The sequence below is a fragment of the Carassius auratus genome, chromosome 34, assembly GCF_003368295.1.
Source record: "Carassius auratus strain Wakin chromosome 34, ASM336829v1, whole genome shotgun sequence".
NCBI classification, from domain to species: domain Eukaryota; kingdom Metazoa; phylum Chordata; class Actinopteri; order Cypriniformes; family Cyprinidae; genus Carassius; species Carassius auratus.
The window spans coordinates 378181-390287 of record NC_039276.1 but is presented as its reverse complement, the minus strand read 5'-3'; the positions used below and the strand labels follow the sequence as shown (position 1 = coordinate 390287).

The 12107-nt window shown below is 37.0% G+C and overlaps 1 protein-coding gene across 5 annotated transcripts in view; it reads right to left on the bottom strand.

The window, feature by feature from the left end:
- LOC113052875 (nck-associated protein 1-like) overlaps positions 1 to 12107 on the bottom strand; it is a 51487-nt gene that overhangs the window by 13781 nt on the left and 25599 nt on the right. For all 5 annotated transcript variants that reach the window (XM_026217315.1, XM_026217316.1, XM_026217318.1 and 2 more), the window contains 9 exons: positions 10895 to 11051; positions 10657 to 10713; positions 10308 to 10511; positions 8573 to 8705; positions 8124 to 8205; positions 7765 to 7823; positions 4221 to 4366; positions 3528 to 3660; positions 1083 to 1202 (listed from right to left, as the gene is read on the bottom strand). In XM_026217315.1, the coding sequence (XP_026073100.1) occupies positions 1083 to 1202; positions 3528 to 3660; positions 4221 to 4366; positions 7765 to 7823; positions 8124 to 8205; positions 8573 to 8705; positions 10308 to 10511; positions 10657 to 10713; positions 10895 to 11051 (1091 nt within the window). The remainder of the gene's footprint in view (positions 1 to 1082; positions 1203 to 3527; positions 3661 to 4220; positions 4367 to 7764; positions 7824 to 8123; positions 8206 to 8572; positions 8706 to 10307; positions 10512 to 10656; positions 10714 to 10894; positions 11052 to 12107) is intronic.

Sequence of the window (12107 nt, the reverse complement as noted above, 5' to 3'; positions counted from 1 at the left end):
TACTTAATACAAGTTCCTGGTAATATTCTGCACAATTCATCAGTGCAAGTTATTATAAATAAAAAAAATATATGAGCTTTTAGAGTTTTTCATTTTTCTTAGAATAACGAAACCGACTGATTTACATACTAAAAAAAAAAACATGGCAAAAGAAATGTTAAGGCAGAATCTACAGCATGAACACAATGTAATAAGTGATTGGGTGTCGGGAAATAATAAAGCTCATAAATAGCTATATTTGTGTTGCATTATTTTCGCTGACTACACACAAAACCATGCAGCATTGTCAGGGTCTTCAGTCTCAAGAACAAATGACTCTTAAGAGTTGATTCTTCCTAATGAATCACTCAAAAACACTCAACAGAGTCTAAAACTCATGAGTTTGAATCAATTAACTGGTCATAGTGGTTCTTAAATGTCTAAACTTGCCTTAAAATTAATCTGTGATATGTGCACCCTTGCGTTTTAATACATATAACAGGTTGCATATGGTAATTCAAATGAATTGAACAACGTTTTTTTTTTTCAACACCTCTCCTCCCATCACCTGTAACATCCACTTTTCACCATCCAATCAAATTGTGATAGAATTTAGCATAAAATCTAAAATAAAAGACCTAGCCGAAGTCTTTGCCGACCTAATACCTTGATTCACTTCAAAATATTTCAGATTACAGAAGAAAAATGGCTTTGATGTTCACCTTAAAACTAATTCCTGTAAATGTGACTTCCACAGTCCAGAAAAGAGCAAAGAGGGAAGTGATTTATGAACTGCTGTACTGTTTGCTTACAACATGACGATTAAACTCATCAGAGGGGGATGAGAGCAAGTTTATTCATTAAAGCTGTCTGTATGTCATCGAATCAGTGCTGTCAACTGTGTCCAGGAAATCAATCACTGTTTCATTTCATTGAGATCATACAGCAACGGAATGGAACATTCCTGGTGAATTTGCAGAACTCTTTGTAAACCCAGTTAAGTTTGTTAAAATCCCAGATATGACATGGAAAATTCCAGAACTCCCAAAAGTCCCTCTGTGTTTTGGCAGCGCTGAAAGCGTGTGTGTGTGAGCGCCACTGACCTGGTCACTCAGGGTGCACTGCTCTGTGCATATGTCTGTGATGAGGTTGCGGGCTTGCTTGGCCATCTCGTCTAGGAACATGTTGCAAAGGGACAGGCTGCGGTCTCCGATGTGGTGCCTCTGCAGGGAGACATTAGTTGAGATTACCCTTAGTACAACCCCAATGTTAAAGCTAGACTTTGGATTTTCAGTACAAGTTACGATCCACTTTGCAGTGCTAAATATAGGTGTGAAGGTGTCAGTGTATCAAGTGTACCATTTTTGCACCACTATTTGTCCCAAATATAATTAGAGTTGACAGGCAGTAAAAATATATCCTTTACCTTTAGTATCAGTTGTAAAAAACAATGTGTCTCAGCTGGCCACCTGTTAATACCATCTCTAAACAAGCCTTATTCTGGCCAAGAAACACCCTATTAAACAGGATAGGGCCACCCGATGGATGGATGAAACAACCAACAACAGTGGTGTTTAGGGGCTGATCAATCTGAAATTAACTTAGAACTTAGACTTAAAATAATACAAACTTCACATATTCATTTGAATAAATGAAATGACTTGAATAATTTGGACCAGGGTGGAGAAACGTCTTATTTGTCAGCATGCCATTAACTGTTGACTATGTGAAAATGATCCTTGAGTGATCCATGGGCATGCTGTCAGAGGCTGAAGTAACTCCAACATAAACTGCTTAGGTGAATTTGGCTCACAGTGAGGAGCTGTTTGTGACCCGTCCATGTGTAAGTGAGGCTCTTTGTTATGGCCCAGCTGGTCTCGTCGCCCCAACTCCCTCCCTACAGCAAACAGTGCATGCACTCTAAAATACCACTGCAAAAAAACCTTTGCCCCTGTGTGGAGCTGAACCCTTCACTCCTGCACCATTTTGACAAAACCCAAACATCATGGAGGAGGCCGGTCCTTCGTCACAACAAACAAAAAAAGTGTCATTTAAAGCTTCAACTCATATTTGACAAGCGCTTCAACACTCTCATCATTGGTTTTATAAACCTGAATATTCTGCCTCGCTCTTCGTGGGCATCTAAGGGGAAGAGTCTGAGACGGTGCAGGTTGGAAATAACACATCTATCCGACATGATGCTGAGGCTAACCTCTGCTGAAGCGCAGTGATCTTTTGTTGTTTCTCTAAACCACTGTAAAAAGTTTTCAGTGCGAGGATGGAAATATTCTTGGAAACTTTTAGTGCTTTTCCAACATAAATAAAGCTTGCAGCTGTCCAAAGCTGTGTGGAGTGGACATAGGAGGAAGACCATTTCAGAGACATGCTGAGAGAGGGAGTTTCGTGTTTAAATAAGGGAAACCCAAGCTTTCTATGGCTCAATAAATCTCTTTTATTCCTCTAAGTGCTCTCAGACAGCTCAATGTTCAGGCCCCGCAATGACATGAGAACTCTCATTGTTCTGTCTGTTTTGGTGCCGTTTGTCCGCCAATTAGGAGGGAAAATGTGGGTTTATTTACCAAATTAAATGTAAGATGTTTGGCAGGAATAAACACTTGGTGAATGTGCCGGCCATATACAGGTTTGGGGGGGGGGGGACAGGAATCTGTTGTGCTCCTTGTGTGTGCACGGAGGGGCTGCCATATGCCCCCGGGGAGCCTGGGTAGCTGCACCAGCACATGGTTTAATTACAGATTTAATAAATCATGCTTTTCAGCATTTGGTTTTTGTACACATCCTGATACATGGACCATAGTGCTCAATGCTGTGTGTTGGGACATTCCAGCTCTAGTAAATTGGTGGAGCCTTCCGGATTCACAGTACGACTCCATCCTGAACCCTCGCATGGGTCGCGGCTAAGCCATGGCTAGACCCGACGGAGAAGAGAAAAGATCTTTTCCAAACTGCTCTTCTCAAAAGAAACACTGACCATATTCACTAGGGAACATTAACAAACACACAAAACAAAGTTTTTTCCCCCAAAAAAATACAGAGTCTGCATAAAAACTAAACCAGAGGTGGCAAATATAAAATATAATCTGGACAAATAAATAAATTAGCTCTCAGCTTATTTATAATTACCAATGGAAGTGATGACTTGAGGCTAAAAGTGGCCAATTATTTGGGGTGATAAACTGAATATTCGCAAAATAGCGGTGATTTTTTTAAATTACACTTTTACTGTGTTTTACTTGCATTAAAAATTTGAAAACAAAAACAAACACACACACACACACACATAACTGAAAAATGTCATATGTGATTCTGCAGTACATGGTAAGAAATGGCAGTTATTTTTTTTTAACACACAGTTTCAGACATCAACAATTCGATTAAATTTAAGCTTCATCATCTTCAGAATACTCTCCGCACTCATATCTACAAAAGAAGTCACAGATCACTGTTCTCCGATTAGGTTACTAAAGTGAATCTGACATCTGTACTCCTCTCGGGGAATTCTGGACTGATTCCAGGTCAGTGGGACTCACCTCTTCAGGACAGAGCTCATGGGTGCAGCTCATAAAGTGGGTGCAGAGCAGAGGGAAAGAGATGGAGTATCGAGACTGGGACGGCAGTTCGAGACACTGCTGGAACATCTTTTCAAAGGCGCGGCTGTAAAAGCTATCAGAGACACAGAAAGAAAGAGAAAATGGGCTGCCAGTTCACTTCAACGTCTGGTACAGTCATATCTAATCAGTTGAACGGACGCCCCTGTCTGCTTTCCACCCAGCATGAAAGAGAGATATCTAAAAAAACAGAGGCACAACAGACAGTTGCTATGGCCTTCTGAGAACAGATATGCCTTCTGCATTAGACAGTGATTCCTGTGCCACTGTTGAATTGACAGCGTCACGGCAAAAAGTTATGAGCTTGCAGTTTGAATTAAAATGTAGTTAGTTAAAAAGGCTGGGTACCACACAATAAAAAACTATTTTACATTGTCTTTGCATGCAAAAAAGACAATTAAATGAATAGAAATAACTAAATTATTATAAATTGGTCATACATTTTTCAAGTTTGAATTGAACTAACATAATTTAATGAACCTGTCAGAGGATCGGCAGAATTAACGTAATGAAAATTTTGTTCGTTTTAAAATTTATACTGACTTCTTAAGTCACTTTTTGCCTGTTCCATGTTTAACTCTACCACATGATCTATTCTCTCATGTGAGGTCATACCAGAAAATGGAAAGGTCAGAAGTCTCCACAAGCATCTCCACCAGAGAGTCAGCCATCTTGGTGTGAAAGATGATGGTGTTCATCATCTTCCCCAGCTCCCTGTGATCTGCCAGTCCCAGAGATGCCTTGGACACGCTGGTGTAAGCCTAAACACGAAGACATCATCGTTAGCATTCATCTTCAAAGTTCATTCAGTATTTTCTGACAACATTTTCGCAATCTATTCTCAAAGGCTGAGCTTGGTGGGCTTGATTTCCATGAGCAAATCTTCAAGCAAATGAAGAGCATCGAATCAGATTGGAAACTTGAGCAAGGCAAAGTCCAGTTTGATGTTTTACCATATCATTAACTTCTGAGAAGGCTTTCTGGGAAATATTTTTGTAAACTTGATACTGTTAAACCAGACAATGTCCAACCAACACAATTTCCTCTCTAGCATACAAGATCAAATGAAGACTGTCTTTTGTGTTCAAGTCAAAAATCCTCTTTTTTTTGCAACCAGCCAGTGCGTTTAGCTTTTAGACAACCTGAACATAAGAAGTGTGAGAAAACTCAAAAAAATAAGGACTGCACACGCCCTGCGCTGGCTTTCATCATTTAAAGATCGGCCAATTCAAAGAACGCGGCATGCCAGGTCCAGGACGAAGCCACGTGATATTCAGCAGGTGCTTAACTCACAAAGCTTGTGGTTATGGAGTCTGGGGAATGACAATAAACATATCGTACAGCACTGAAGTTCACTGCGGAGTAGAAAAAGTATTGAAAAACAGGGCTTATTTTTAGATGTACATTTGCAGACTGCTGCTGCTAGTTTAATCGGCCATAGGGATAAATAGGACCGCACCTTTGGAAATGCACAGGCCCAATGCAGACGAGCAGACATGAACTGAGTGAACCGTTAGTTGTTATACACTGGCAAGTGCTATCTCAACAACCGCTCCATTAAACAAGAAGAAAGCATGCTAAATTAAAGGAGAAAAGGGCATCCCTGCTTCGACTGCAAAGTCAAGGCTGCACTTCTAACTTCTGCTATCAAACCTAGATGAGTAGTGAATGATTCTAGACATTTTATTCAAAGTCTAATTGTTTTTTTGTTTTGTTTTTTCATCAGTCATAAGTTTTAATGATCAGTTTCCCTCTATATGACCCTTTTTCTTGCTACTATACATTTAATACTTCTATACTTAAACAACTATTCAAAAGTTTGGGGTCTGTAAGATTGTTTAATGTTTCTGAAGTCTCTTGTGCTCTCCAAGGCTGCAGTTAAAACTGAAATATTATTACATAATATTATTTTTTTACATCTAATATGCTGATTTGCAGCTCAAAAATCATTTCTTACCATAATCAATGTTGTACTGCTTAACATTTTCATGGAATCTGCGATACATTTCTTCTGGATTTGTTTGATAAATAGAAACAGCAATGAAAACCGAAATCTTTTTTAACATTATACACATCGTTACTGACACAATAGATCAATTTACTTGCTGAATAAAAGTATTGCTTTCTTAAGTATTAGTTAGTTGTGTCATTAGTTTTGTCAAACCATAGAAGACAGAAGGAAATTCAAAAAAAAAAAAAAAAAAGTATTGCAGTTAAACAACTAAAAAATATACTAACTTAAAGCAATAAGAATCTAAAAAGAGCCACCAATAAAAAAAAGAACTGATGAAAAAAAAAAAACATTTAAAAAAATTATTAAAAAGTTAAAATAACATTTTTTGTCGACCTGGAAATGTTTTTGTGCGATTCACCTACATAGCTGAACATATATATCCAACACATCTGTCATCAGCTTCACACACACTGACTGTTTAAATCTTTGTCCTGGCAAACCGAGAGCAGTCTGAGCTCAAGACCTTGCAGTGAATAAACTCTGCTGTTATAAGGGCCAATTTGTTTTTGTGGCCATGTGAAAGACAGGACTCTCTGGCTGTGAAAAGAGCGAAGGAGAGTGGGAAAAGGCTCAAACACAGAAAACAGTTGTTCGGCTGATAGTAGCTTCTTCCTGCTGAAGAGGCGAACTGAAACCCTCCTGTGTGAGGAGGTCAAGGCCTGTTTTTGAAGCAATCTTCTGGCTTCAATGCAAATTCAGTTATTTTTGTGGGATTCGTGGCATTACCACAGGAACTAATCTGTCCAAAAAAGCAACAATTGTGGTAACTCTAATGAAAGTGCAATAAACACACTGATTAAGTCATATAAGATGGCTAGCTTATAAGGCAAGTGTGATGGAATCATTTATTGAACATGCCTGTGTAAAGTTCCATGGAATTTTTAAACATCATGACCACAATGTCGGTAAACCAGATAACTTTGACTTGACACAAGGTTCCCAAAGAAAAACTGATTAAATAAAGCAACTTCCACCGACAGGAACTGCATCAGTAATGCACTTCAAATCCAAACAGGAAATGCATAGACTACATAACAGCTCAAATAAATAGATTTAACATTATAAATGGTTTTTCTAATACTACAGATCAATTTTATGCATACACGCAAAATAAAAGTCTTAATGTTTTTAAAATTTTGAACCATCTGTTTCGCTGAACAATGAAAAATCTAATTCTATTAAAGTATTATTATTATTTCATATTAAAGTAATACAGTTAAAAATACTAAACTGCAGCAACATGAATCTAAAGTGAACCATAAATAAATGCTGACTATTTAAACGTAAAAGGTTCCCACAAATTAGTTTTAAATAATTATTTATAGAAATAAAAACACACACATAAAAATGCCAAGATATTATTAATTTCCATTATTATTATTTTAGACCTGAAAAGCATCCTTTTGAAATTCCCAAATATTTCCAGGTTTTCCATGATCATGTAAGGGCTATAAAAATAAAATCCTCCATTGCAGTATGTTGCAGTGTCTGTGAGGAAAAAAAACGTTCTGTGGAAAATGAGATCTAGCTTCAAAATCTTTTAATAAAGATTCACTTTTGAACCGAGAACATTCTATTTAAGGAAGAGGTCAAATGGCTTCTCTGCTGTGGGACTGTGCAGACCAACACACAGGAAACACATTTGAGCGCTAGCTGGACCATCCCAAAGCCTGCAGTCCAGATCCATTTGAGGTCCACACACGCTCACAGATCCTCAAATCTCCATCTCCGGTTCCATTCCCACCCACCCACATGCGTATTCCACAGGGACACAGTCTGATTTATTTGAGCCTGGATGAAAGGCGCGGGCTCTTCTTGAATAATCAGAGCTTCAAAAGAACAGCATGCATTGTGGCTCGTTTCTAAGTAATTCCAAATTAAGCCATTTTTTATACAGCATGTAAAAATGTTGCTTTTATTCGAAAAACAAAGGATAAGCAAACTTTTGCAACAAACATTTGTCAGCATGAAATGTTTTGTTGTGTTGCATCTCAAACTGTGAGAGTATTAGTTGCTTTATGTTAACCGGCATCTGCTATTTAGCAAGAGGGAAGCAGAGATAAGAGCTGTTAATTATGTCTGATTAGGATCAGAAGAAGCAAACACAATGCACTGACCCAACTCAGATGACAGACAGCATTTTACCTGCAGTCTAAACCAGTCGAGCCTCATCCCTCTGAAATCGAACACTTCCCCATCTTCAACTGCAACAGACATCCAAACATTGTTATATTAGAAAAAAATAAATAATTAAATACACCACCCTTTATTATATATTCAATTTGCATTAATAAAGTTCTAAAGTACTTTTAATATGTAACCCCCTTTTTTAATTTTTGCAAAAATAACAACATTGTAATCCATGCTGTTACCATGAAATAATATGAAACATAGATTTTACAGATTATAAAACACACCAATAATCGTATAAATCCAGGAACTTCAATTCTGATTTCATGTTTTCTAAGCACATTATGAATGTTTAAATAAGAGAGGTTCACTACCTTGTTTAACACTGAGAGAGGTCATGGTGTTCACGAAGGATGACATAATAATGGACTCATCCTCTGGGCAGACAGACAGGTTCTACAAAAAAAGGAAGACATGATTATTTTAACATTCATGTGTGTATTTTAAAATTAAAACAGCATGATGAGCAAGTCTTGCTCCGAATTGGAGTCTAAAAGCTGGATGGCAATACTAGTCCTCCATCTAGTGGTGAAGTTCATGTATTTCACCTCAGTTCTTCCAGACTACACCCTTTGTGAGATCCTGTGAATGATTCATAATGTGACTAATGTTCATGTCTGAACCACCCAACTGCACATGACTGATCCTCATCTCATGAGAGCACTACAAATAGCAGCTGTTCTCATAAGGAACTGTAACTGATCTGTGTCCTTTCTTTTAGTGCAGTATGAAGGAAATGAATTCATAGTGCAGACAGTCTCACCTGCACTAGCTCATTGAGCACCACAGCATCAAAGCCAGACAGGTACTGCACATAGTACCTCTGCATCACCGGGCCATACTTCCGCACATGTGCCCTTAACTCCTCCATGTAAAAGATCAGCTCTGCGATGTGCCTAAGACCACAAGCAAAAATGAAAGTAAAAAACAACCTTGCATTTTCCCCCATTCATTTTCTCAATTAAGACTTGAAAAAAAAAAACACGCAAAAAACCAAAACAATTATCATTGTTTCTAAACCGTAAACCAAAACGACCTACTCAAAGATTAATCACATGAATTACTCATTACTCCCATGATGCTGTTATGTTCCAAGATGGTGTCAGGGTATATAACACTACAAATTATATAAAAACTAAAATAATGTGCTGAATGATTTAATCAAACGAGAAGTATTGTTACTGATTAAAAAAAATATATACAATCTAATTTAGATTAAAAACTGCTCATGTTGCATGTATGCAGCATATTTGTTTGGATCATGATTAAAATGCAGTGATTGTTCTAATGTTAAATTCAAAGAGCACACAAAGCCTTATTTTGTTTATATGATGATGTTTTTTTATTTGATTTCTATTTATTTTTGTTATTTATTTACCATTACATTATATTTAAATTTGCTTATTTAGCAGATGCTTTTATCCAAAGCAACTTACAAATGAGGACAATAGAAGCAAACAAAACCAACAAAAGAGCAATAATACGCAAATGCTATATTATTATAGTGTTATATTTCATTTTCACAAAGAAACATGCAGCATTTTGTCCAAGCAATAATAAAAGGACACATTTAAATGTATAATTTGTCTTAAATCTCATTTTGTGAATCGAATCATATCATGAAATCAAAATCATGAATTGAGTGAATCGTTACGTCCCTAATAGAAACAGTACTAAATGACAAAAGAACATAAAATAAAACTTTAACATGAAAACTGAAAATATGCAAATACAAGCATATTCAAATTATGAATATATTCTATTAACTAAACTATTAAGCTATTAAAAGTATTAAAAAGGTGAGGTATGTAATATTAACAGCTAGTGGTTGGAATGGGTACTGCAGTCCAAATTCAAAATATTTGTTTCTCCCGCCCTCTCCTCCTCAGACGCCACATCCAGTTGTCAGTTTAAAGACACAACAGGAATGAGCTCAACTCACAATGGAAGGCGACGAGCCTTACATTATAAGTTGATGAGTTGATTAATCCTCGTTTTAATATGCCTCTGGTCTTAGAGCTTTTTAGATTGATGCCGAGGCTTTTTAGGTCGGGTAGAATCTTTGATCTCTGACTCAGTTCGTTTGCTGGCTTCCACGGCTGCGATACACTTTTCCGCTCTCTGGCAACCCGGGGTGACAAAATATTATTGGGTAAATTGGCAATGGACAGAATCACACAGACCAAAACAAAAACAGGCATTCCAACACGGAATGCACATTTTTAAAGTAGAATAACTGGCTTAAGCGCTGTTCTTTGGAGAAACAATTATGTGAACTTAACATGTTTCCTAAATATCTGCAAATGTATTATGGTGTTTTTGTGCTTTGGTACAGTGAAAAAATTTTAACATTTTTTTTTTTAATTAATTGAAATTGCACTTATTGGGAATAATAATAATAAAAAAAAGTTTACAAATATATATAAATGTGTAGCATAAAGTTTAATTTAAGAAAAAAAAAAAAGATTTCAAGATTGAAATGTAAAAACCAGATTTACTTGTCAATGAAGTCATCTGTGCTTTTCTTTTGGATGTTGTCTGCGTGTCTGAGCAGCCAAATGATCTCATCACGCGCGAAGGAGAGAGCCATGAACACAAACAGAGCTTTGGGACCCAGTAAGCCTGGTTGGTCTGCGAGCACTGTAGCAAGCTCTTTCAGGGCAGATCTCAAGAACTTGCGCCGTTCTCTGTGCATGGAGCCCCTGGATGAAATAAAATTTAAAATACAGATACCGTAAATATAGAGGAGTGATGACTGGTTTGATATCTTCAGAAATACAAAGTTACCACTTACACCTTGATTAGAAATGACTTTATTACAATTTCTTTATCAGAAGTACCACTTACGCATGTGACAGAGCAGATTCTTTGCATTCACGGATGTCATTGACACGTTTGTTGTAACTGTGGAAAATAAAGGAAACAAACACATCAACTTCATTATGTATACACAACACAACGACATGCTTTATATGAAATGCATGAACCAAATTTTGATAATTTTGACATTACATTTATGATACACACAACATGCAAATTAATTATAGAAAATGTGAGAATGTGTGTGCCAGTAGAAATCGCTGACCCTCGAATGTTTACAAAGAGATCCTCTGCAGCTTTGTGAATGTGGAAGACCTCGTCCCTGAACAGACAGAGACAGGAATTGCTCTGAAGGGCCAACTTCCACAGACTGAGAGCTGCGGGGTCAGTGTTCAGAGCCGCATGACACAAGATGAACCCGACTAGGACACAAGACAGAGAAAGAGACTCTTATATACCACATACACTAGTGTTACATAAAAAGACATTTCCTGTCAATCAGTGATGTGTGTAAAAACCAGGCCCACACTGAATCTGTGTCTGAAGAATTGGAAAGGGAGTCGTTCACAAATATTGTTAAATATTTTGTTTAATTTGACAATCTATTTAATACATTCTCCAATTTCATAAAAAAAAAGAAAAAAGGATTTCATCTGGGCCAGTTAAAAATTTAACCACATTATGTAAATGCAATACTACTAAACAAAAAGACTAGTTAATTTCTTAAATCAACATTTACATAACTGTTGCTTTCCTTCAATCTGAGATATAACAACTATATACAGGGTTCCCACACCTTGATTAAGGACCTTTCAAGGACTTTCCAGGTCCAATAACCTCAAATTCAAGGACTTAATGTAGGGACACATTTCAATTGAGAGTGAGGTTACATCGTGTTATCTTGTAAGATACATTGTTACAGTTTTAATGTGCCAAACACAACTATGCAAAAAAGCTTTTTGTTTTACATGTATTTTGGCCATATGACAGAGATCGGATATTCTATTTGTTGTATTTCTGTTTTGCATAAAACTGAAGAATATTCGGTACGTCCTATACTGTATTCTGAAATGGCCTGACATTAACCTTTGCATGGATTATATTGAAAAGAGCTTAGGCTTATGTAACCAGACGTTTTTCTTGCCTCATGGGTTTACATTATCTTAACAAGCAAATCAATTCAACATTCATTTCCCGGGTGTGTCTGTGAAACATAGAGGTAGCATCCTAGTAGTTTTGTGCACACATGAACGCCATGTACGGTGACCATATTTTAGTTTTCTAAAAAGAGGACAGTTGGTGCAGGCGGGGCGGGGGTTTGGGTTAAAGTAGTGCAATGACCATATCCCAAATATGTAAATGTAATTTTCATACCTAAAATACATATTTTACATTCACTGTTATGCATATTGATCATAAACAGCTGTTTTATCACAGGCAGAATGCAAAATGGTTCAATACAAACATTTTAGTCAAAT